The following is a 25,719-nucleotide window of genomic DNA, read 5'->3' as shown; positions in this document are numbered from 1 at the left end:
ACCGGGGGGGATGCTCAGGTACCGAGGGGGATTGGGTACCGGGGGGATCGGGTACCGGGGGGGCTCGGGCACCTCCGGCCTGTGCCTGCTCGGCCACACAGCCGGGGCTGCCTCGGAGAGCTCTGCTCCTGTGCCCCCTCAGTGACACAGCCATGGCTGCCCCAAAGCCCTGCCAATGTACCCCCATAGCCACAGCACCTCAGCATCACCCCTGTGCCCCCTCGGTGACACAGCCATGGCTGCCCCAAAGCCCTGCCAATGTACCCCCATAGCCACGGCCACCTCAGCATCACCCCTGTGTCCCCTCAGTCACACAGCCATGGCCACCCCAAGAGCACTGCCATTGCAACCCCTCAGTGACACACAGCCATGGCTGCCCCGAGAGCCCTGCTAATGTACCCCTATAGCCACGGCCACCTCAGCATCACCCCTGTGTCCCCTCAGTGAGACAGCCATGGCCACCCTAAGAGCACTGCCACTGCACCCCCTCAGCCATGGCCGCCTCAAGGGAGCCCTGCCACTGTGCCCCCTCAGTGACACACAGCCATGGACTCCTCAGCACTGCCACTGTGGCCCCTCAGCCATAGCAACCTCAAGGGAGCATGGTCACTGTACCCCCTGTATCCCCACAGTGAAAACACAGCCATGGCCCCCTTAGAGCATCCTGCCTTTGTACCCCTACAGTGACACACAGCCATGGCCATCTCAGACAGGCCCACCATGTCCCCCCTTAACAAGCAAGTTCACCTCCATACAAAGCTGAGTTGCCTTCACTTTGCCCCCACCACCATAGACTCTAGCATGATGAGGCCATGGTAAAGTTTAGTTCAGGGAACAACCTTTTAGGGGCAGGTGTTGCCATTCCCCTGGAAGCCCAGCACCCCGTCTCATTTGGTTTGTCAGGAATTGATTGGATCACAACCACTTCATTCGGAAGCCAACTTCGCTTGTGTTCATCCTGCAGATAACTGCATCGCGATTAAGAAGGCCCAACTGTTTCCTCCTTTAGCAGCTTTCCTACACAAGCTGTTGGCTGTAGACTTTCAGCTGCCTTTCTTTCTCTTTCCCTCACATATGTTCCCGGCTCCGTGTTTTGAAATACAAGAGTGATTTTGCAGCAATAGGGCTACACAATCTCACTTTATAATTCAGCTTCTGTGGCTGAAGGGACAGGGAGCTGCAGCCAGCAGTACCCTTATGAGTACAGGGAGAAGGACCGTTTTGTAACCAGCGTGGAGATTATCAGGGGTTTTGGGGGTGGAATGATGCATTGAAGCTAAGAGTGATGCTGCTCTCACACGCTGGAATGAGTGTTCCTCACGTAAGTTTGTGATTCAGGGTCATCCAGTTCCGGTGCTTGTATAATTAGAAGATGAGGCTATTAAAGATGTGACTAATCAAGGGAAGAAAAACAGCCCTAAGGTCTATGAATGCTCTGTCCATCACATCACTGTCCAGGGACAGCAGGTGAGACACTGTGGATGATCATCAAAAGGCTGATACATCTGAAAGTTAAACTAGCAATCCTGAGGTTTTGTTTCAACAGATTTCTTCCTTTTTTAAACAACTTCCTTTTAAAACACGTTTCCTGGGATGAGGGAATTCCACTGCGCTCTCAGAATTGTATGCCAAGGGCTGCCGCAGGCTGTGTGACCAGCCTGGATGGGGCTTTGAGCAACCTGGTCTAGTGGAAGGGGTCCCTGCCTATAGCAGGGTGTTGGAATTGGATCAGCTTTAAGTTCCCTTCCAACCCAAACCGTGCTATGATTCTATGGCAGGCCCTGGTGCAACCACATAGCATTGTTTTTGGGGTGGACAGTCCCAGTGGCAGGGCTGACAGTACTGAGCACTGCATGTCGCATGGTTTCCATCCACACTACCAACTGTTAGCAGGGCTGCAGCTCAGGCTGAAAGCATCCATATGGTGCTTAGGAAGAGCCACAATCAGAGTATCTGCTGACAGGCTGGGCTATCACATTTTCCACTCATAAATAATCTGCAGAGACTGTGAGAAGGAAAACTTACATCCACACCAAGACTCACTTGACCTTTCCCTCCTCATGTCATGTCAGCCTTCGCCTATGTCTGCGTGTCGACAGCACAGACAGTTGGTGAGTCTGGATTTGAGAAAGGTGTTAGGCGCAGTTGGAATGACAGAATGGACAAAGCCTTTGGGACCACCCAAATTCTCCATCCTTAGTGAGAAAACGCTGCTTTTGCTTCAAACTTGGTGACTGTGCTGGAACAGAGCCCCTTAAAGATCTAGCCCGCAGAGCATTTTTATTCTAGTCCTAGAACACTTTACAAAGCATTTAGCCTGAAAAAGAGAAGCCTTAACTGAAAGGAGACATTATATCGTCTTCAAATATGCAAAGGGTTGCTGCAAAGCAGGAGGGAATTAGTTCCTCTCTGCATGCAGTGGGTCTAGGACAAGAAATAATGAGCTTACATCTTGGAAAAGGCAATAGAAATTTGACACTGGGTTAAGGGTAAGAAGAGTTGAGCACCAGAACAAATTGCCTAGGAAAGCAGCGGAATAATCGCTATCGGATATTTTTGTTTAACCAGAAATTAGTAAAACATCTGCTCTGAAGAGATTAGGGAGAATTGTTTTCATCTCAGGGAGAAGGATGGGGTAAACTATCTATTACAACACCTGTCCACCCTACTTTTTCATGAAGCAAAGAGATGTGATTTGCCCAAACTGACGAAACAGGTTAGAGCACAAGCTGGATTTGGATTCCAGCTCAGATTCTTGCGTCTGCACCCTATACAGCAGGCTATACCAAATCCAAAGCTGAAAAAAGCAACAGCTTTTCCCAGCTGTTATCTCTTCCATGAGGTTGGTTACAGGTTTTGTTTTTTTTTTTGTTAAAAGCCAGCACGAAACCCAAACCCAAGCTGGTATTTACAGCATTTCCCTGAGGAAAAACTCCCACTTTTCTTTCTTTTTTTACATATGAGCTGCTTCACAACAAAGTGAGTGTGTTTCACAGTCAGAATTATAAACCATCCCCTCACTTCTCTGGCACAACGGCTCTGAAAAGGCTTTTACAGTGAACAGACAAAGCTGTTCCTCTGCAGTGCTACACCCTTGCTGGAAGACAGCACTTTAGTGTCTAGGGCTATTAGCTCAGCAGCTGTCAGCAGTATTAAATTCACCAGAAACATGGAGAGAAAACACTCACAAAATAAAAGGAAGGACAACTGTGCTGAGAGTAACCTGCATTTAAACTTGAATCAAAACACCTTCCTTCAGTTATTTTCTCATGAATTGTTCTTATTGATCTAGCTCTGGTAAAGATCAATGCGGGCCTTGATTTTTTAACACAGTGTGCAGCCGTTACCCAGCTACTATTGAAGATTTTGAGACAGAGTAAGTTGTACTGAATTGTTTGCAATGCCTTAAAATAACTCTTCTGAGAAGTTTTAATCTTAAATTTGTCCTAAGATGGTGACTACCCTATGAACAAATTCCCAAACTTCCTATTTCTCTACGGAAGTCACTTTCTGAGTTAGGAGATCTCTAGCAAAGAAGTGATGAGAATGACAAAATATCTGTCTTTTGGGGGGATATAAAAATGTAATTTGAGAAAAGTGAAGCTAAAGAAACCAGTTGCAGAACATTTTCCATATGTGAGTTTTCTCTGAGGTCTAACAGCAGATAAGCCATCGCTTATCTAAGCTGTTCCTCAGCGGGAACATTGACTCTCTCCTCTATCTGGCCACATATTTCACAAAACTTCTGGAATATAACACTTTTGAGATTAATAGACAGATGCTTTTTTGGACTGTAAACCCAAACTAGCACACAGACTTGTGCAATGTCATCACAAAATCACAATTTCCTTAGAACGTTTGGGTAAAACTCATTGCACTCCCCCTCCAAGAAATATTGCCTAAGAGATCAGTGCCATGTGCCACAGCCCCGACATCAGGTACTGCTGCTATTGCTGTTCCAGCAAACATTTCTTGGCTTCAGGATCCCCTTTTAAACGGCAGCCATTTGTTTCACAACGAAACACAGTAAATCGGTTGGCGTAAGCAATAACAACTTATGTTTATGTACTACCTGTCGCTCAAACAGATCCATAACCTCTTGGCAAACAGTAACAACCGCATGAGTGCGGAAGGCATAGCAGGGAAATTGTGGGATAATACAGTATGCAACAAAGTTTTCCACTAATTTTTAATACTCCTAGGATTTAAGCAATTCCACACACACATTCAAATACTGAGTACTACACCGCCTGTGGCTTCAGTAAACACCCTCCTTATTTACATCGTGAGAAACTGAGCCACATGGAGGTTCAGTGAGCTGCCTGTGATTGCACAACCATTGCTCAGCAGCCGACCCAGTAATAGCATCTCAGACACCCCACTGCTTGTCCTGTGATCTGTCCTGAACAGGATAATGCTTCTGCGAACTGAGCTAACAGAAGTGCTGGGCACAATGAAATCGTTCAAGCTGGACCATGGCCAGAGCTGAAAGAACAACAACTGCTTCTAGCAGGAGTGCTAGAAAGTCTTTGGTGACCCCAGGTACTCATGACCACAGCTGATCATTAGGATTGGCTAATACCACATTGCAAGGACAGTGTGCTGAAGAAAGACCATAATCTCTTTCATAACGAGAAGGCACCGGGCTCAGCTCTAAAGCAGAAGGATGCAAAACACTTCCTGAGTCATCTGCAGCATTTTCTGCAGTGCTCTGGATTGTCCCTGAAGAGCCCAGTCTGTCCACTAATCAGTTTATCCTGCAAAATCAGTGTCCAGACAGAAAGGAAGAAGGAAGGAAAAACACTGAAATCATGATGAGAAGAGCTATTTTCCAGCTTACATAAAAAAGCAAAGAAAGAATATCTGAGAGGAAAATATGTACATCACAAAAAACGAAAAAAAATTCTCTGGTCTTTCTATATAAATACTCTCCCTTCAAAGTGTCCTGCCTCCAATGATGCTTATTACAAAGAAATCTCACTGCAGGCTTATGCCAAAAAAGCTATGCTGCAAATACTTCACGTGGCAAAGAGGGCTTGCAAAGAGGGCTTGTTCATCTGTCTCAGCCTCCCTTGCCATACTTTTATGTCCCTCTTGCCAAATGGAAAATAAATAATTCTCTCCTAGCTGCCCAGGTTATAATTGGCTGGATATGCCATCAGCTGGCTCATCCCCGCTCAAAGGCTGGGAAAGCGTAAATGCTTCCAGGATTACAGAAAATGAGGACACTAACTTTGGGACCAATCCAAAGCCCTTTAGAGTGAGCATGGAGACTAATTGACTATAGCGGGAGCTGCATCAGCTCCTTAATAGCTGAAGGGAAATGTAACAATAAAATCTTCACCTTTTGGTACATCTTTCCTTTTTGTTTTGTTTTGTTTTGTTTTTTTTTTAAAGCCCTCTGTTAATGGCTGCAAACTGCGTGCCTGGAACAGCAGGATTGGAAAGCTCAGGGCTATTACTCGATGTTTACAAAGGAAGGTGCTCAGAGGATGGAAGATGATGATAACGCATTTTTACTGGTTTTGCCTATCATCAAGAACAAAGCTGGTAGATTCAGATAATGGACTCAGTAACAGAGAGGAGAAAGTGCCAGTTTTATTGTCTGATGATGGGGTGGCTATCAGTGAGTTCATAAGTTATGTTCAGTTATAAGAGCCCTGTTCTGCTCTCCCCAGGGACCTTCCTTGTGCCCAGCCTCCAACTCTCAGCACTGAAAACCTTTTATGTTTGGGTCGTGAAACTTGGGGTGGAGACAATGATCATTTCTCCTCTCTAACGTAACAAAAAGCTGACATTCCCCCACTCTGATCCATGGGAAGGGGAAATGCAGTCACCCCAAGTACTAGGAGCCCACAGGCCTTGTTGCATTGCCTTGTCTTTGCTGGGCTTTGCTCCCTGCCAAGTGACATCAGTGCATCATGGAGGTGGCACTGCCTTTCAGACAGATGGACTTTTCCTTCTTTTCTTAATCTGGAGGAAATGGCATGGGGTGATAGAGCTCTGTGGGAATTGGCATGGATTTATGATGGGCTGTCCTGCCTTCTGCTGGGTTGGGCTGGAAAGGGGGTCAGTGGGCCAGTGGCTTAGCATCCATGGAGCCAAGGCTGGGGGATAAGGTTATAGGGAGAGGTAGGAGAGGGAAAATGAGAGAAGGTTGTGTGGCACAGCAGGAATATTCAGAGGAAAAGGAAAAAAGAAGAAAGTCCAGATAAAAATGGAAAAGAGGGAAAAGCTTGTGTGTGCTGTAGACTGCTGAGTTTCTGCTCGAGGCAATATCACCAAGGACATCTTTTGTTTCATTCACATGAAAATCCTTGCCATCAGTACTTCTCCTGTCCTCACCATGAATCCATCAGTTCATAAGCAAACAGATATGACAAGGCCTTTTACAGCTGTGTCAGAAACTTTTGATTACCAGCTGAGTGTAACATAGTGAGGGCAAAAACGTGATTCAATACAGGTGGAAGCCAGCTATAGTCATTTCCCAATGGTTGATGTCTGTTTTAGGTGATTCACTGTCCATGTGCCTTGGTTTAGATGCTTGGAGCAGCTTTTCTTGATGTGATCAGAACTGTGGGCACTAAACTTGTCCATCATTGAAGCACCAAAGGATTAGCATGTTCTTAAAAATGCCATCCTCATTCTGCACGTGGGCAGTTTTGGAGGGAGGAATGCAGTGGTTCAGGCTGTGAGAAGCCTTGGATTTACTCATCCTGTGGTTGCAGTGATTTTATTCATACCACCAGCCTTGCAGACTGAATTCAACACCTGAATGTCCATCTGATCCCTGAAAACTAGGGTATTGCTCCCCCCGACAACAAAAGCTGCCTACCAGACCCTTGGCAAAATCCTTGGGTTGACCCAGACATCTCTTCTTGTATGGTGGGACTGATGTCTAAAGGTCTGTTCCTTCATCTTCTGCCAGTTGCTTGCTCTGCAGGTGAACATCTTCCCTGCAGTGATGCTCGTGGGTGAGGTCTGGAGACTTTCCAAAGCAATTAAGCGTCTCTTTTCCCATCTTCTTCCAATCTAGGTACGTGTTGCTTGATTGTCATGGTGACTGCTGCCTGGAGACCCTCGCTAAGGGTGAGGCCTGTCAATTAGGATTCAGGGCAGCACTTCTGTGGCATCACAAGGGAGCCTCTTCTGCCGAGTGCTTCACTGAATGCACAGAGTTCATTTCACTGCAGAAATCCCAGTCGAGCAGCGACTCTGCTCAGCAGAAACACAAACAAGGCTGGCTTTAATCTTTCCTATTATGTGAAAACAACCTGATTTCCTTGCGAGCATGTTGTCAGTGCAGCCCTCGCAGCCTGTTCCTGGCCATCAGACCTGGATGAGGATGCTCAGGAGTCAGTAATGCAGCTGTTTTGCAGATCATGGATAAAAATAGCCATTTACTGGAACAAAAATCCAAACCCAAGGTCTTTCTTGCAGGACAGCATGTGAAAGAGGAGCCATTTGCAAAATATGTCAGTTCTTGCAGCAAAACACGGGGAAAGAACGAGTCAGGGATAAAAAACAAAGCAGTTTTTTCTGTGAAGAAAGAAAGGAAGCAAAGAAGGGAGGTTTCCCGTGCAACACACCACGAAGCAGCGTGAACTGGCGGCGAGCACAGGGGAGGGTCTCAAAGGGATGCAGGTAGGCGGAGGTGCGCAGCGCCGAAAAGCCCTTGAGGAGCCTCGTTAGCGCAGTAGGTAGCGCGTCAGTCTCATAATCTGAAGGTCGTGAGTTCGATCCTCACACGGGGCAAGGAAGGTGTCCTCTGTTTTTTTTCCCCTCGGCAGAAGAAAAAGTGCCATTTTGGGTTCTTTTTCTACCAACCGAATTGGGCCGCTGGCCTCGCTGCCCCGGCCCCAGCCCCGTCACCCGGGCCGCGGTCTGCGGGCTGCAGCGCCGGGCCCTTACCGCGCTCCGGCCCCTTCACCGGGCGCTCGGTCCCCCCGCCCGCTAGGGGGCGGTCGCGGCTCCCCACAGACAGTTGCGCCGGGTCGGGGTGCGATGCCAGCGGGGGCGTGGCGAGGCCTTAGGGACGGTGCTGACTGGCTGCTTCGGGCGGGGGGGCGGGTCCCGCGGCGCCGCGCGGCACGACGCCCCGCCCCGGCGGGCAGAGCGGTGTCGGTCATGGCGGTGTGCGCCCGGCTGTGCGGGGTGGGCCCGGCCCGCGGGTGCCGCCGGCGGGGAGCGGCGCGGGAGCAGCGGCGCGGCGGGGCCGGGGATAGCGAACCGGACACCGACACCGACCCCGAGGAGGCGGGCGGCGGCGGCGGCGGCTCCGAGGAGGATGAGGAGGCGGCAGAGCGCATCGAGGGCGGGCGGCCCCTGCCGCACCCCGCCGAGGCCGGCCCGGCGGGTCGGGCCCCGCTGTCCATCCTGGAGCTGCCCCCTGAGCTCCTGGTGCAGATCTTCGGCTCCCTGCCCGGTACCGACCTACCCAGCCTGGCCCGCGTCTGCACCACCTTCCGCCGCATCCTCCGCACTGACACGATCTGGCGGCGGCGCTGCCGTGAAGGTACCGCCCGCCCTGAGGTTGGGGGGGAGCCGGGGGGTGCAAGGACAGGGTCCCGGGCGATGCAGAAGCACCCGGGGGTTATGGAGAGGTGGTGGAGTGGTGCAGAGACGGGAGGGGATGGTGTGGGAGGTCTGGTGGGGGAGGAAAGAGCTGGGGGCAGCGGGTTGTAGGGTCGTGAGGGCGCCAGGCAGGGCTCTAGGGGTGGAGGTGGAGAAGAGGGTACATCTCGGGTCCTCTGGGGCGCGGTCCTTACTTGGTGGACCTTGCTGCAGAAGGAGTCACGTGTGAGCGGCTATAGCAAAGGGCATCGAGCTGGGGTTGTTTCCCGGGGTGGCAGCTGGATGGGAACGGGAATGGGACCAGGCCCTGGTGGGTGATGCCTCCTTGTAGGGTGTCCTTGGGTGAATCCTGAGCATGGTGTGTTTCAGGCAGAGAGGACAGGGAGTGATCAGTCCCTGCAGAGTGGGGCTGAGCTGGGGGCCTTGGAGGCGTGGAGGCACAGTGGGTAAAGCAGGAGCAGGGATCCTGCTGGGGTCTAGTGAGCAGATGGAGAAAGGCAGCCCTGGGTAAGGTCATCCGTTCCTGTTCCATCTCGGGAAGCACAGGGCCCGGTTTCTGGGGGTTCCTGGTTTGTATGTGCATTGCCTGGGGAATGTCTGTTACAAGGATGCTGTGCTGCATTATTGCAAAGGCCTGGGGGATGTATTGTTGGTACAGTGTCTCAGTTCTGTGCTGCTGTGGCCCTGTTAGACTGAAATTCTTACTCTTTCTTCCTTGTGCTTTTTCTGACGACATTGTGGCTCTCTGTTCCCTGTTTGCTAATCCAGTGGCTGTGCTACTGTGCTCATCGTCTCTCTAAATAGCATGATCCTGCCAGGTGCATCTGCTGCCAGCACATGAAGTCATGTATATTTTGTTGTTGTTGTTTTCTGTTTTTAATACCAGTGGGGACATCAAGATGAAGAATTTAGATATGGCAGAGTGGCTGCCTGCCATCAGCAGTGGGATCTGTTCAGATGCATTCAGCCTTGAAGGAATGAATTCTTGCCTTATCAGCACTATCCAGGAACCCTTGGACAGTACAAAGGCTGTACCTAGAAAATGTACACCAAAGCATTCTTGTTCCTCACTTCAGCATGGGATGATCCTGTTGTCCCAGTAACTTAACATTGTTTTTTGGAGACAGGCTAATAAAATAGTATTCATTCTTTCCTTATTCTCCTCCACTAACGTAGAAGCCTCATGAACATGTGTTTTATGAATGGTTTGCAAACTTCACTGATTAGTTATTTTAATAGGTTATGATCCTGGCAGTATGTTTACAGAGAAATGCATACGACTTCTGAATGTAAGCTAGATTGTTGTCAAAAGGACCCACTAAATTAGGCCTGATTGAGAAATAAATTTGCTTACTGAATTCGTCACTGCTCCTTGTATTTTCTTGCAAGTACATAAAACAGTGCTCAAAAGCTAAGTGGGCTTTATATGGCTAAAACTGATCCAGACAGGAAGAGAAAGTTTTTAGACTACACTTTTGTCTCAAGACCCTTGGCTAGGTACAAGGTGAGAGGTGCATAAAGCAAGTTTTAATCTATGAAACTGTTACTGCAGTCTTTTAAGCAGTCACAGTTCTCCAAGCAGTTCTTCATAAGGACTTGCACTGTCCATAGTGCTCTACACAGCAGTGTAAGTAATCACCATTGTGGTAGTGCTACTATGAGTATTTGTACACATATGAAATATGTCATTTTGTGGAGCTGTTTTGCAGTTATCTGTGTGTGTTTCAGTGATCTGTTGCACATAGTCAGCTACTGAGTGTGTTCAAATGTGAGTGTGCAACTACTTGAGGACCTGCATGGGCATCAGGTATATAAATGCACATGTAAAATTTAGAAGTACTGTGTTTCTGTATAACCCTACGCTGGTTACTATATGATAGTCAAACATGAAATGGAATTTATCTTTCTCCAAAACAAGCCATTTCCCAGCTGAGGGCAACGTGTGCTTGTATCTGCCTGAGTCTTCTTGTGAAGCTATGTGTCCTAGAAACAGAACGAGAGCATGTGCACCTCTCCTGGTGTGCTCCTTGCATTGATGTCTTACTTACTCTGAAGTCTACTGATGATATTCCAGAGCTGATCTCTCTGAGGTAGTAACTAGTAAACTTCAACTTTGTGTCAGTTGCATATGCAAAACAGTCTGCTTTTTCAGAAATGCACAGCAGTAAAGAAACAAGAAAGATGATTCTAAAATTAAATGGAACAGTTCTCTGAGAGAAGCCCAGCCATTGCCTCAGTCAGCCATTGAGTGTTGGTGTCCTGTTCTTGCACTACTGTGGGCTGACTCAGCTGTAGATTCGACTTGAGAACATCTGGTTAGTGCAAGCATTCAGAGGACTTGTCCTCCTGAAAGCAGGGTGGCTTTTGCTGGTGATTTTGAACTGGAAGAGTGCTGGGATTAACCAGAAGTGGTTGTGCAGTGCTGGCATGGCTTTTTAGGGCTGTTGTCCTTTTATCATTGCGACTGGTGTAAACAATATCTCTATTGCTTCTTTGGCAAGAAGAGGATTGCAGTCACTTTCATGTTTTCTATAAATAGGAGATTGCTGATCTCTGCAGTGGGAGCAGAATTAAAGCTTCTTTCACCCTGGCTGGTGGCCTGACCTACCTTGATTAACACCTGATAGTCTATTTTAAATGGTAACCACTTTCATCTTAAAATAAAACAGCACAGGTGCAGCAGAGCACCTGGAAACAGGCCAGTAATTCAGAATAACCAAATCTGGAACTTGAATGAAAAGGCTTTTGTTTGTGAGAACGACCTCCAGCAGTTCTTGGACCTGATGAAAAATGTCAGCCAAGGTGTTTAAAGTTGCTGACCTCCAGTAGGTTGTACAGAAGGAGGTGCCTGTGGAGAAGAGTGGGAAATCTTGTTTATACAATCAATGAGGGAGCTGATGCATGGAGCTCAGCTCTTACAGGACTCCAGAGAATCCACATAGGAGTTTGATGTACAACTGCTCCCACAACAGGAGCAATTTCCTGTAGTGCTGCAGTCTAGTAAACGCAGAGGTGATTTTAATAAGTCTCAGGGCTCTAATCTCCCTTTATATAAGGTTAAAACACTGTATTACGTGTTTCTCTGGTGAACCATCATGGGCTTTTCTTCATCTCTGACCATTTTCTTTGGCTTTTAGAGCACAACTTGGCAATGGTTTGCTGTTTCTCACTGCTAATGGCAGGTGCTCACTAGCTGTAGCCATCCTTCAGAGAGTCTTCCTTGAGTCAGCTTGTAAGCTGTAGACCTAGAGCTACCCATCTTTTGCTTCAGGGTTTCCACAAATGCTTTCATTTGTTGCAGATCAGGTCTCTTTATCTGTGGCTGCAAAATATCTCGGTGGTAACTACAGGCCTTCCCTTGGGAGTAGTGTTTGGGAGACTATTTGGTGTATTTCAGTCTGGTAGTTCAGCCTTTGGAAACAAGAAGCTGGTTCCAAGCTTGTCCACCTGGTATTTCGGGGGTGTTAGCCTGAGAATCTTCCATTTTTGTGTTCTCTGAAATAATCCAGTCAGTTTCTGTGCTTTCTGTTCTGTGCACAGCCTTGTAAACACACAATCATCCAGGAGTAATTGTAGGACTTGATTAGGCAGGGTACAGTGCAAACATAGCAGTGATAAGGGTGTCAAGCTCTTCCAGACATCCTCACTTCCTCTGAATTGCGGATGTCCACATTGAGTGCTTGCAGCTGCTGACTAGCATTGCCATGCTGAGAAGGATGGAGAGGAAAAGCATTAATTTGGTCTTTGATAAGAGTATGGGGGTTCTTCCCTACTTGGGCTGGAAGAACCTGGTTTGTTTGTTTGCTTTTTTAAGCTTCAGCACAGGCCACACAGAAGGAGATGTATGGCATGGCTTCTAGAAAGGAGATGGGAACATGAGGCTCAAAAGAGCAGATGGCGAGAGGCAGGCCAGGGAGTAAATTGCATTAGTGCAGTTCCTAATAAATGGAGAATTGCCTTCACAAGTCCTTTAAATTCTAGTGCATGTGACCGTGGAAACGGCACTGTGTCACTCTGTGTTTGGTAAATCTTTCAAGCATTTCTTACAAATCTAATAAAACAGGCTTTCCAGCTGGTCAAGGAAGAAGTTTAAACCCAATTTCCAGCCTTGCTTTTGAAGTAGGATTAAGTAGCCATTTTCTAACAGTCTAAATTTCTTGTGTGGATTTCTGTGACTGTTAACTCTTTAAAATACGTTTCTCAGGGAGCTGTTGCACTGAGATGTGTTTCCTGAAAATAGATTTAATTGCACTGAAATGGAATTTCCTAGGAAGCTTGAGCCCTTCAGAGCTTTCTTGGAAAAGGCTTTCTGTTCTCTGTTAAGAAAAGATCCATTTTATTTTACTGTAGCTGTCTTGAAGTTCTACTTATTTTTAATTTTATGTATGGATTAAAGAGATGCTTACATTTTATTGCTTGTGATATTTGGAGTCCTTTGTAGCCAAAGGACTATTTTGTCTCATCAAGAGGCCATTGTGGTGTTCACATCTCATGGATCAGAGAAGCTGAAGTGATGCACTTAACCAGAGCTTAGCCATCACTATGGGATTTTGACTCTTTGTTGTCGTTTGCTGTACAAAACAGGATACGGACTAGTTGTCAGAAAATGAGATGTATTAAAGGGCACAAAATTGAGGTTATTTTCTTTATTCTTGATTATTTTTCTCTATTCTGATAATATTTTCTTACAAGCCTTGGAATCTAACATCAAATCACATGTAGCATATCTAAATTCTAAATTTTTATCTTTGTTTTTTTTAAATTAAGTGAGCTTGCTATTGGAAGAACTTTGACTCTCTTCAGGAAAGATACAAACTCCAGCAGTTAGAAATGCACCTTTAGTAGTGGTTTGGCTTTCATGAAATTAATATTTCACTGCGGGTTATCAAGGGCACTTGCATAAAACTGGGATAGGGCTTTAACATCAATCACTTCCCACCCCACCCTGTTGTTTTAAGATACCTGCTGGTAATAGATTTACTGTGGCAGTGCACTCAAAAGTGATTTATAGATCTAGTAGGGAAAACTGAAAAATTAGCACTTTCTGGAGGAAGAGACAATATGACTGTGCTAGTAGTGCTGTTAGAGCAACATGGAGAAATGCCATTTGGGCAGGACCCTCTGCATGTCTCCTCCCTTTCTGATGCAGCACAGATACCTTCAGTGATCCTGAATTTAATCTAGCTGCAATGCCTGCTGCACAGTGCCTGCATCTTACTGGTTCTGTGGCCAGGTGAGTGTTTACATGCAAAGAGTTGCCTGTTTGCAAACAGCAGGCTATGACCACCCTGTTTCTGTCATAAAGATCTCTGACTTTCAGATCAGCTGAGGAGACATGCTGTTCCCTCCATTAGCAAACACATACCCACTTGTGCACATAATGCACACCAGTGGTTGAAAGCCTTGATAGCTCTGGCAGGAGGGCTGGGCGAGCTGCTTGCCTGGGTCTGAATTTCCAGTCTCCAACAGAGCTCTGGTTTCACCCATCTGCAGAATGAGCTGTCTCAGGTCAGCTGGCTGCAGCCCAGCACTAAATAGCTTGTTTGTGCTGGAAGTCCTTTACTGCAAGCTCGTCTGTCTGCTCCCTGGCTGATGGTGCTTCCTCATCCCACCTTGTATTTGATAATGCTTAGAGCTTCCTCTGGCTGTTGCGAAGGAAGTCAGCAGGAACTCTCCCACTGACCTTTGCATCTTTTAATGAAGGGCAACGTGTTTGTTGTACCTTCTGCCTACTCTTCATTGAACTTGCTTACCCAAAGCGATGTTGTGCAGAATGTGTGTTCCCTGTAGGCAGGCTGACAGTAAGCTTTGCATGTGCTGTCTCATCGTGTACATGTACCACAAGTGTATTTATAGAACGGAGGAGGTTGAATTCATTCAGGGAAACTTCTGGTTTTCTTGTATATGAAAAATGAATTCTCAGTTTGCAGTAGGTTACCAGCATTCAGTAGTGGTATTTGGCAGCCACAGTAAATTGTTAATTCAAGGAAGCTCTACTGCGGATAAGTTTAATATTTAATGATTGGATAAGGGTCTTCACAGATACACTTTAATCACATATTTGGCAGATGTTTGGTACTGCTGAGGAAGGCTGGTGTTTGATCTGTGGTGTAGATGTCTTTGATGTGAAGGAGTGTAGTTTTCTGTACTGAGATCTATCAGGGTCGCTGCAGCATGGTGGTTTTCGTTGCTGATGATTTTTTGGGATCTCCTTCCTCTCATTTCCTCCCTCTGGTCCTCTAAAGGTTTCTTGTATTGAGATGTGAGCGCTTGCTTTTATTATTTTTATTTTTTTTAAGGTTTCTCAGAAGTTCAGTGTGTACTTCCTGAAAATGAAAGAGGAGAATCTCATTTTCTGCTTCAAAGCTGCCTATAAGATCTCTGTATTGCTTTGTTTTCAGGGTGTTCTGTAAGCAATCAAAGGCATTTGAATGTACAGCAGACCCATCTCAATCTGATCTGCTTTCAAGTGTAACCGTATTTGTACACGCTGATGCCTGTCTTATGTCTCCATTTCATTCTTTTTAAAGTCTGTGTGACCTTTTCTGTAGGATCCTAATAAGCAGTTTTCTCTGTTGGGTACCTTAGTGGGAGTAGATAATTACTACCCAGAATCATGATTTGATCTAAATGGGTGTACAGTCCCAGCTGCAATGAGTAGGTCTTCCACATTTCACATTCTTTGTGGTCAAGTATAAGCACCTATAACTTTGGTGTGTTCCTGATGGTGTGTTTATTGTTGCAGGCGTTGCTTGTAAAATGCATTAGATTCCCAAACTTTAGTGAAATTACATCTAACTTTCTGTTTTCTCTTCAAAGCAGAAATAAGATTCTTGGACTCATGCAGCAGCTTGCAAGAATAATAAGATTATTCTTGCAAGATAATAGGCACCTAATAAAATCTTGTTTTTTCTCGAACAGTGGATCTCAAGATCCTGGGTAGCAAACACCTTTGTGCCGGAGCTGACATTGTTATCTGTGTCATTGCAGAATATGGGGTCTGTGAAAACCTGCGGAAGTTGGAGATCACAGGAGTGTCCTGTCGAGATGTTTATGCCAAGCGTAAGTGATAAAGCTGCTTTAGATCCATATGTCCTTGCTTAGTACCAATTTTGAAAGCATATATGTGTTGAATATTTATTAAATGCTGACAGCATAAGTTATTTGGACTTACTTGCTGATGGCAGGGGATTCATCTGTGAAGTTGATATGTCTGGAGTTTTATTTTTAAGCAGATGCCAAGAAGTGGGATGTCTATGCCCCTCAATCCCTTGATGGGAAAAGAGAGTGTAATTTAACCTTATTATAAAGTGTATTGGAGTTTTTTCGTCCTTTCCTGTTTTGCCATCTTCAGATCTTGCTAAGGAATTAACTGGTATTTTTTCATAGCCCTGATGTAGCTAAGTCTTGATCTCAGTGAAAAGACACTGTTAGATGCTGTCAAGTGGGAAAGCACAGTAGGTATAGGAATGAGCATTCCTCTGAGCTGCTCCTGAAGGAGGAGAGCTTAGCAGGGCTGGGCTTCTGCAAGCTGTTAGTGAGTTTTAGGAACAGTAAAATAGTAGAACCCCAAATCCTTAGACCCACCATGCCTTATGCAAGGCAAATGCACATCTTCTGTCTTACAGTAAGGAGGGGTGGGGGCATCATCAGATGAGAGAAACCAAGGTAGGCTAAGGGCTGAGTGGAGGCCTGGGTCCATGGTGAGGCTCTCTCCCCTGTAACCAAACCTTGCACTTTGCAGTCAGAAGCTGGGCTGGTTGCTCAGAGAGGCTTGCAAAGCCCCTGAGAGCTCCCATACCAGCACTGCCAAGCTGTGTTGTCTTGATTCCCCATCACAGATCTTGTAAAGAACCAACTTACCTGTGGTTCTTAGGATAAAAAACAAGATATCACCTGAAGCACTTGAGCTATGGCTTCTAGCTGTTTGAAGAAGGTCTTGCTTTATGAAACAAAAGCAGAGAGGTCAGTCATGAGAGGTCTCCGTAGATTTGCAGACTCAAAATCTGGCTCAGCTTCTACATATACCGTATTTGTTAAACCTTGAAACAGTGATGACCTCAAGCATTGATCTTAATGCTGGAAAAAAACAACAGGCAGAAGGGTTTTAATCCCACCTTTAGTAGATTTGCTGAGCATCCACAGGAAAATCAGACAGGATTTGTGTTACACGTGTTTCCAGTCTTCCTTTATACTAAAGTAGTTTCTGCATTCATTGGCAGAGAGCCACACTTGACATGCGAGTACCTCTGTGACAGACTTTATTGCAGTTCTGAGTAAGGAATGTGTCCATATCCATTCAACAGTCCTAACTCGCAATGGTAAATCTGAAGTGAGAATCCTTGCCCACAGTTTCTGGCACCATCTCTGCTCTCCTGTCCAGATTCAGCAGTTTGCCCTGTTGCAGGCTCTTAGTGGAACAGTTTCCTGGTGGTGTGACCTCATTTTCTCTACTGTCCCATAAACCCCTCTCTAATTGCAGAAGAGTTAATCTGGGGCTGCTGGCAGGGCTCACATACACTTTTCTGTCCACTGAATGTGTTTCTCTAAGAAGTAGTGTGGGGAATGGGGAACTGAGTTTAAGTTACAGAAAGCATAACTAATTCAAGGCATGGGCTGCTGTCCATGTACTTACTTGGCCTAAGTGTGTTCATGAGGCAGCATGGCTTGTTATAGTCCCACTACAGAGTCTGAAGAGGACCCCGATTCCACTTTGAATTCACCGGATGCCATTTATACATATTGTCTGTGGGGAATCTTGAGCATACCAAGCTCTGTGTGAGTAATCCTGCTAACCAGGTATACCTGAGACTGGGCTGATGCAAACAAATGGTGCCCCACAACTGGAAGTGAAGTCGAAAAAGAGTTTGGCTTTCCTGCGTGGTTGGTCCAGGTTCATCATGCTGTTAACAGTGCTGGTTACAGTGGAGCAGAGTTTGCTGGTACTTACCCTGCTGTGTCTGTTCAGGTATAAACCCACGAGTGAAGTCGGGGCGTTTTATGAAAATCCTTCCCGACTACGAGCACATGGAGTACAGAGATGTTTACACCTGCCGTACGTACCTCCTGCTGGTTGATGCTTCCTGCACTAAGCACACACAAGATGCTGCATGGAGTGTGACGTGGCTTTAAGCAGATTATTTTGGGGCGGACCTTGGGATAGTGTAGAGGGTGCCGGTTAGTCAGTTCATGCTGTTGCACGTTAAAGGGGTATTCTGACTCTTCAGAGTGGCAATGAGAGTAGGGCAGCCTCTGAGGTATGCTGAGACTCTTTTTGAAGTGCTTTGAGTTAGAAAATTGTGAGTCTCCATTCACAGAAAGGGAGCACTCCCTCTGCTCCTCACAGATTGCTCCTTTTTTAGAAGGAAATCTTCAGATACCCTGGTAAGAGCTCCCAAAAGCAAGTTTGAATAAGCTCTGGACTGGCAAAAAGCTTTCTCATGATCCAGTTAAGATGCATTTAATCCACAGACCTTCCCAGTGAAACATGCTGAGGGTTCCCATACTAAGTCCCTCCCCACACAGTGAATCCCTTAAAGCACCATCTCCATCTCTAGGAAACATTCTCCTGGTGTTTTAGAGGTTGTGATTTACCTTCTTTAGTCAAGAAGCTGCTTTGGGTAAACTTCTTTCCCTCCTGATGTTGTGTTGAGGGAAGAGCATTAAAATGCTGGAGTTTAACACTCACTGTTCAGCAGGAGTTGGGGGGGGGGAATACTGATGAGTATTTCCTTTCTTAACCTCAGTTAAGAAAGTCACTACTGGTTGTGTTTCAGAGGGGGTGTTGAGCTGTCTCTAATGCTCCTTTAGGTCTGCAGAGTTTTGCCAAGTCAAGTTACTAACTCACTGGTGCTTGGGAATGTAGTTTTCACACACACTGAGTGGAGTGGATGGTGCAGACTTACCTGTGCTAAAGAAAGCACAGGTAGCCACAGGGTGAAGATGGTGTCATTAATGTGAGTCACAACAGACAAGCAGCAGCAGTGCTACAGCAGGAATTGATAGGAAATTTTAGGTTTAGCAATCCTGTGCATCAACAGCAGCCTTGTTCTGGAGCTGGGTGGGAAGGAGAGGCACATCCAAGCTGTCCTGCAGGATGAGGGATTGCTTTGTAGATTGCTACCTGGGTGTTTGCTCCAAATGTGCTCTTTTTGGTGGCTGTCAAATGGCATTTTGTGCTGTTCCCTCAGTTAATTGTTTAGCCACAAACCCACACTTTTGATGTCTCATGCCCCTTTTCTCTGGAGGCATGTTGTATTACTCTGGGAAAAGCAAGTGTGGTTTAAGATGCAATTGCCCATTTCCTCCTTTTTTCCCTTCCTGACTATTAAGACCTTGTTGCCAGGGTTTACCGTGAGTGCTCCCTAATTTGTATTCCTGCAGCACTAGCCAGGTCAGCTCAGATTGCTTCCCCCAGCGTTTTAAACTAGCCTGGCTCAAACACTTAGTGTTTCCCACTAGCAGGTCAGTTATCACCAGCTGGGGGGCAGCAACTGCCTGTATTATTCCAACTCATTTTGCTTAGAGATACCTTGCTGCATCCTGAGAGGCCCTGGGAACTGTAGTGGATCAGGTTTTTTCCGCTCAAAGCAAGATACTTCTGCTTTAAAGGCTGCAGATTTCACTGAGAACTTCTGTGTTAGGGTTTTGCATTTCTCTACCTGTGCTCCCCAAGCTGAACGCAGTAATGGAATAAGAGAACAGATCTGAAAGCACCTGCTCTCCTATCTTAATAACCCATTCTGGGTTTGTAACTTGTCTGTTCATACCTGTAGTGTCTGTGGTGTGCCAGCACTGCAATGCTTGCTTGAATCGCTGTGCATTTGCTCAGTGTCACCTCCTTGTCCCGTGTCTTAACTCTTAGTGAAGAGCACGGGCTTTAGTCCTTTCCCAGGCAGCCTTCTTTTAGTGGGAGCTTGGTCATTCACTGCTTTTCCTCACCCATCCCCAGCTGGATTCAAGCTGCCTTCTCATCTGAAGAGCTTGCTGGGCTGCTTGTGTCAATGTGGGTATTATCCAGGCTGGATGGGGGTTGTACTGAAGCATCCAGTGGATGTTAATTTGTGCTCCATCTGGGAGGATTTGTGGCTCAGATAGGCAAGAGGCTTTTTCAGGACTGAGAAAAATGGACAACATTTATAGCAGAGGAAAATGCTGGAGAAAGACCCAAATGCTGTTTTCTTTCGAGGAGCAGGGAGGGAAACAACTGTCAGATCCATCCTGTCTCCCTCCAGGAACAGCCAGAGCCGGAATTCATCAGGTTTTCTCTGCTAGGAATATAGCTGCTGGCGCACTGGAGCCCAGAGACACTCCAGGCTTGAAAATGGAGCTGTGCTTTTGCTTTGAGACTTGTTTGAGGCTTTGGCCAAGTACCAGCATTTTCCCCAGTCACTTCCTTTCCTGAAAGAACAGAAGGAGGCGTCCACAGCATCCTGAGCGAGTGAGGAAGATGACTTGTCCATTAAGGTGTCCCTGCTGTCGGTGTGTAAACCAAGCACAGAAGCTGTTATGCAGTGGGTAGGATTCTTTTGAAGGTGAATGAGACTTCTTTGGCCTCCTGCCTCCTTTGGGTTTCTGGGTGTTCGGGACAGATGGTGAAACACACTCAGCCATGTGTCTGTGACTCAACCATGTTTCCTGAACCATGGCTCTTGGTGAACTGAGCTGCAGCTGGAGCCAGCTGTTTACTCAAAGTGAGCACACAAACCATCTTCAGCGGGCATGTGGCTTGCAGTGGAAGAGCTTGCCTTGTCACAGAGACACTTACCAGGCTGTTGAAAAGCCCATCAATTGTACCTACAGCTCTGAAAGTGCTTGTGACAGGAGCTGGGGAGAGAGGCATCCTCATCGCTCTTGGGTAGCTTAGCATCAAGTTTTCTGTCCTAAAAGTAGTGGTTTTTTTAAGCTGGGTTTTATCAGCTCCATGCCAGACAGGGTAGAAGGCAGACTGTGCTGGGTGGTGCAGTTTATGCTCAGCGCCTTTATTAACGTGACATTACCACACTGAGATGAGAAAACTGGGAATGTGGTTTGCTTGCTTGCCTCAGTGCTATTTGTGCTGCACTTGGTTCACTGGGTCATCCAGGCTATCAATCTTAAGTTGTTTACTGCACAGGAAAAAGGCTCCTCCAGGCCAGTTGGCAGCAGCTCTGGACAACCCTCCCTGCTGTCCTAAACCTTTGTGGAAGTTCTCTGCTTTGGTGTAATAAATCCACTCTTATAATTCTTGTTATCTTTGGTGGTAAATGAAACAAAGTTGTTATAGCAACTGCACCGAAACACAATTCTTCATATAAATTGATGCAAAGCAGAAACTGTTCTTCAAGCCAGTCCTGTAAGTTAAATGGGTTATTGTGACCTTCTGAGTTGGCCAGGAGCATCATTTTAAGGCAAGGGTAGTATCTTCTTGCCACCTACATAGAAATTTGCATCCTGATTCTGACCAAAATGTCAGATTGTACTGGTCATGTCAGGCGATGACATGGACAGAATTAATGGCTGACTGTATAAGGACTGGAGATTTATTAAGACTGTTGTCTCCTGCTTGCTGATAATGTTCCTACTTGTCCTTTTTTGGTGGGATTGAAAGTGCACCTATCTCTGAGATGACAGAGAAGCCTCACCTGCTGCAGTAGGCTTTGAGGGTGACATTGAATCAGCTTTTGGGCAGTGCTAAAATGTAGCTGCTTAGATTTTTTTAAGGCCATGACTGACATGGTAACACCACCAGATCTCCCGAGCTGGCATGGTCTGCACGCTTTGCTGGCTGTTTTTAAGGATGCTGAACTCTGGAGACAAGTTTGCCTAGATTAGGCAAAGAAATGCTTTAAAAATACTCAAATTCCCCTGTTCCTTACTGCATTTCTGTTCTTTCTTATTTTCGGTAGCTTTGCAGCCTGAGGCATCAAGAACATGTTTTGGAGACCGCAGATACTTTATTTGTTTTTAGCTCTGATAATACAATTTGCATTGATGGGACCATGTTTTCTGTGAATTCCTGGTGAGGTTTCTGTTTGTGTAAACTCCTGCACCAGGCCAGGAGCAGGGCTGCAGGGAACAGTGTAAATCCATGTGAGCTTCTGGGAGGCCTCAGTTCAGAACTGCCTGGCTGTGGTTTGAAGTAACCAGTTTTCATTAGTAAAGGCAGTTGTGGGTGGTATTGGGCGGTGTTGTGTGCGGTCTGGTAGCAGTGTTTTATTTTCTTTCCCCCAAAATCCCAATTCCTTACTGTGGTGTGCTCACTCTGGTGTCTCACTGTTCCCTAGTGCTGCACCGATACCGACACATCCTGGGGTTATGGCAGCCGGACATCGGGCCCTATGGGGGACTGCTGAATGTGGTGGTGAGTGAGTACCTCAATCTGGGGGCTGTGATGTTGAGGACACATGAGTCTTTTGTATACAGCTTTCTAGACCTGGTTGCCACCTCTGAGCTGTTGAGGATTCTGGATAGTCAGCCCTGAAGCAAGTGATTGGGACCCAGTGGTTGCTTCTTGACCTTTTCGTCGTCACCACCTTTCCACAGGGAGTCCTTTTGTGTTTCAGATGTTCTCCAGGCAGCCACAGGAGCACACAGAAAACATGAGCAGTGTTTCAGGGAAAGGCTTGATTCAGAGTTCAGTGCTATTATTCCAGTAACTGGCACAGAAGTCCATTCCTTGTGTGTGGGGTACAGCAGAGGTTTTGGCACTGGCCCATCACTTACTCCGTTATCTTTGCCTGTAGCTGATCATGTTGCAAAGGGTTTTGCAGTTGTGTTCATGCACATTTCCTTCCCTTCTTTCACCAGCCATGTCTAAGACTAAGGCATCAGATGTTATGATACAGGGGCATGACTCGTGCAAGACCTGTGGAGCCTGGCAGCTCTTGTGCTGCTGGGAAGAGTAGTTAATGAGCAACATTTGACTCTACTGGTAAGAGCTGGGCCAGAAGCTTGCCTGAGGCCCTTGTTCTTTGCACCAGGGTTCAATAGCTGACATGTTGAAGTGTAACAAATCACAAGACCTTTGGGTTTTGCGAGATTCTGTTCCATGAACTAGTAGAAGAGTGCATCCAAGTGCACCAGTACTTACGTGTTATTACGACCTTATAAAGACAAGAGTGCCTCTGTGGTGCTGCTCCTCTTTTGTCTCAGATCTCTCTTTGGAAAATATCCTTTCTCTGGAACTGTTGGGATAGAGGGGATGGATTCTGTTAGGCGTGCAGGAAGAGGGCTGGCACTTGCACCTCTCAGCAGAGGAGATTGTTGCTTCCTGTGCTGTCTATGAGTAATGGAGCCAAATAATTCCTTGTCCAAAAGGCACGGATAATCATGAGAAGCAGAATTCGTCTGCTTGAGTATCTGCCAGCATGAGCTCTCAAACCAATTACAGTTTGACTAGCTGTGTGGTCTCTTCAGTGCAGCTTCTCCCTCTGGATCCTGCACACCAAGCATCCGTCACAAAGTCGTTTGCAGTAATAAAGGCCTGATCGTTTTCCAGTGGTGCAGGAAGCCTGGTAAACAAACCTTCTCCCTCTTCACCAGGGGTGTGCTGTGAGTGCATATGGTCTGGTTTAATTGCTGGAAGGCAGTTTGGAAATGCAGCAAGCTGTTCCACAGCTCCCACCCTGTTGCAGAATAGGCCCCAGATCTGTTAGCTGCATACTCATCAAACATGCAGAGATGATCTCATGTGCTTTTTCTCCCACCCCTCTGCAGGTAGATGGTTTGTTCATCATCGGGTGGATGTACTTGCCACCTCATGACCCTCATGTTGATGATCCAATGAGGTTCAAACCTCTCTTCAGGATTCATCTCATGGAGAGGAAGGCTGCAACGGTTGAGTGTATGTATGGTCATAAGGGACCTCATAATGGCCATATCCAGGTGAGTTCTTCTGGCACTTTCAGCATCATCCATCCTATGTGTGATCATAGAATCATAGAATAGTTAGGGTTGGAAAGGACCTTAAGATCATCTAGTTCCAACCCCCCTTCCATGGGCAGGTACACCTCACACTAAACCATGGCACCCAAGGCTCTGTCCAACCTGGCCTTGAACACCACCAGGGATGGAGCATTCACAGCTTCCCTGGGCAACCCATTCCAGTGCCTCACCACCCTTACAGTAGAGAATTTTTTTCTTATATCCACTCTAAACTTCCCCTGTTTCAGTTTTAACCCGTTACCCGTTGTCCTATTGATGCAGTCCCTAATGAAGAGTCCCTCCCCAGCATCCCTGTAGCCCCCTTCAGATACTGGAAGGCTGCTATGAGGTCTCCACGCAGCCTTCTCTTCTCCAGGCTGAACAGCCCCAACTTTCTCAGCCTATCTTCATACAGGAGGTGCTCCAGCCCCTGAACATCCTCGTGGCCTCCTCTGGACTTGCTCCAACAGTTCCATGTCCTTCTTATGCTGAGGACACCAGAACTGCACACAGTACTCCGAGTGAGGTCTCATGAGAGCAGAGTAGAGGGGCAGGATCACCTCCTTCAGCCTGCTCCTCCTTCACCTCTTTCGATCATGCACATTGGCTCTGGAAACGGGCTCATCAAAAAACTGTATGAGAATTTGATTTAAGGGATGTGGCATTCACCACCTTGTTGTATGTGTGGATGCCAGCTTTATGCTCATTATGTGTCTGGCAAGTTGTGTGGGCTGTTCCCCACTCTGAATTTGTTCACTGGCAGTAGTACAGGAAGGCTGTTACACTGTCTTCTGTTGGGCTGGAGCATGGTGGGAGTGTGGGAGCACCAGTATGTGTACAGGCTGGGGGAAAGGATATGTAACATGTCCTTGTGCAGTTGGTTGGTGAGTGTGTCCAAGCAGACACACAGACCTGTACTGTTTTACAGCTCTCTCTTAAGATGAGACCTTGAGAAGGTGATATAGCATCCATTCAGTACGTTGGATGCTTTGAAAAGGTTCCTGAGAGCTTGTTTCCTTTTCTTTTGAAGAGGGAAGCTCAAATAGAGAGGCAACTTAAACCTGTTATCTTTCATTATAATGTGTTGGGGTTTTATTGCTTTTATTTCTCATTTCTGTAGCTGATGTACTTGCTATCACTTAACGATTTCTCTGTTGTAGTAAATTCAGTAATGTTTGTTGTGGCAAGCATTTACTCTCAGCAGTCTTAGTTACATCATCCTAAGCATCTCTAAACAGATTTGTAATCTGTTAAATTCTCTTCCATGGTAACTACAGATTGTAAAGAAGGATGAGTTCTCCACGAAATGCAACCAGACAGACCATCATCGGATGTCAGGGGGAAGACAAGAGGTACAAGTCCTTTGCCAAGAGTCTGCATTAGGGCTCTTTGTATGTCCCCTTTCTAAAGCTAAAGCATTTCTGTCTTACCAAAGCTCTTAGCTAGTGTTGGGGTCAGAGAGATGGTCTTCTGCCTTCTAACTTCTGTGTATCTGAACATACGTGGAACATACACAAAAACCCAGGCTGGTAGCTTCTGGCTGATTTACTAGAATCTTTTTTAAGTGAGTAGAATCAATCTGTGACTTGAATCAAAACTTAAAGTGGCCATGTTTGCATAATAGCAGGATCTTGGGGAACCTCTTCTGTACTTGACAAGGTATCATTTAAGGATCCAGTATATAGGGTCAGTTCAGTGTTGCACATGCACCTGCAGAATGTCTGTGTGGAGACCCCATGCCTTAATCTCAGTGTGTGTCAGGGTGTTGGAGGAGGTTGTTAATGTCCATCCTGTTGAGCAAAAAGCCCTTCAGGCAGTTCTCTGAGCAAGGTGCTTAGAGGAGCCCCAGCAACTTTTCCTTCCTGTGCTCTGATACCTTTCCTGCTTGATAGCAGGAGTATCCAAAGACAGCAATATGCATTGTACATCCTGCAGTACTTGCCAGACACTAATCTCATGGTATTGCTGTCTGTGTAATTAAGATCTATCAGACACAGGCCTAATACAGAGTACCAGCTGCATTTGAATACCTGCTTGTCAGTGGGGCACCTTTCTACTGCTTATCATCTTGGTTGAGGGATTGAAAGCTTCATTTAATTGTTTATCCTGTGTGTGTGTGAGCTATACCCAGCAAGATAGATTCCTGACTCAAACTACATGTTTCTAGGTGCAGGTATAAATGTCAGGATGAAAACCTTCAGCTAATACCTGTTCCAGGTAGTGCTGTTTGCTGCCAGCTAG

General features: G+C 46.4%; 1 protein-coding gene and 1 non-coding gene across 4 annotated transcripts in view; both read left to right on the top strand.

Annotated features, from left to right (window-relative positions):
- The first annotated feature begins 7,682 nt into the window (after positions 1-7,682).
- TRNAM-CAU (transfer RNA methionine (anticodon CAU)) lies at positions 7,683-7,755 on the top strand. The gene has a single exon. It is a non-coding gene; the product is annotated as a tRNA-Met (tRNA).
- A 366-nt stretch (positions 7,756-8,121) lies between these two features.
- The window catches only part of FBXO31 (F-box protein 31), a 28,101-nt gene continuing 10,503 nt past the window's right edge, over positions 8,122-25,719 (top strand). Inside the window, exons 1-6 of one of the 3 annotated variants that reach the window (XM_057432946.1) lie at positions 8,122-8,515; positions 15,565-15,636; positions 17,543-17,629; positions 21,840-21,916; positions 23,272-23,439; positions 24,756-24,830. In XM_057432946.1, the coding sequence (XP_057288929.1) occupies positions 8,128-8,515; positions 15,565-15,636; positions 17,543-17,629; positions 21,840-21,916; positions 23,272-23,439; positions 24,756-24,830 (867 nt within the window). In that variant the 5' untranslated portion in view covers positions 8,122-8,127. Of the gene's footprint in view, positions 8,533-15,564; positions 15,637-17,542; positions 17,630-21,839; positions 21,917-23,271; positions 23,440-24,755; positions 24,831-25,719 lie in introns of all 3 variants that reach the window. The other 2 variants (XM_057432947.1, XM_057432948.1) reach the window with 2 other exon arrangements.

The sequence above is a fragment of the Pezoporus wallicus genome, unplaced genomic scaffold (genome assembly GCF_028554395.1).
Source record: "Pezoporus wallicus isolate ANWC-B61680 ecotype Strahan unplaced genomic scaffold, APGP_CSIRO_Pwel_v1 contig_14112, whole genome shotgun sequence".
NCBI classification, from domain to species: Eukaryota; Metazoa; Chordata; class Aves; order Psittaciformes; family Psittacidae; genus Pezoporus; species Pezoporus wallicus.
This window is presented reverse-complemented; position numbering and strand designations above follow the sequence as displayed.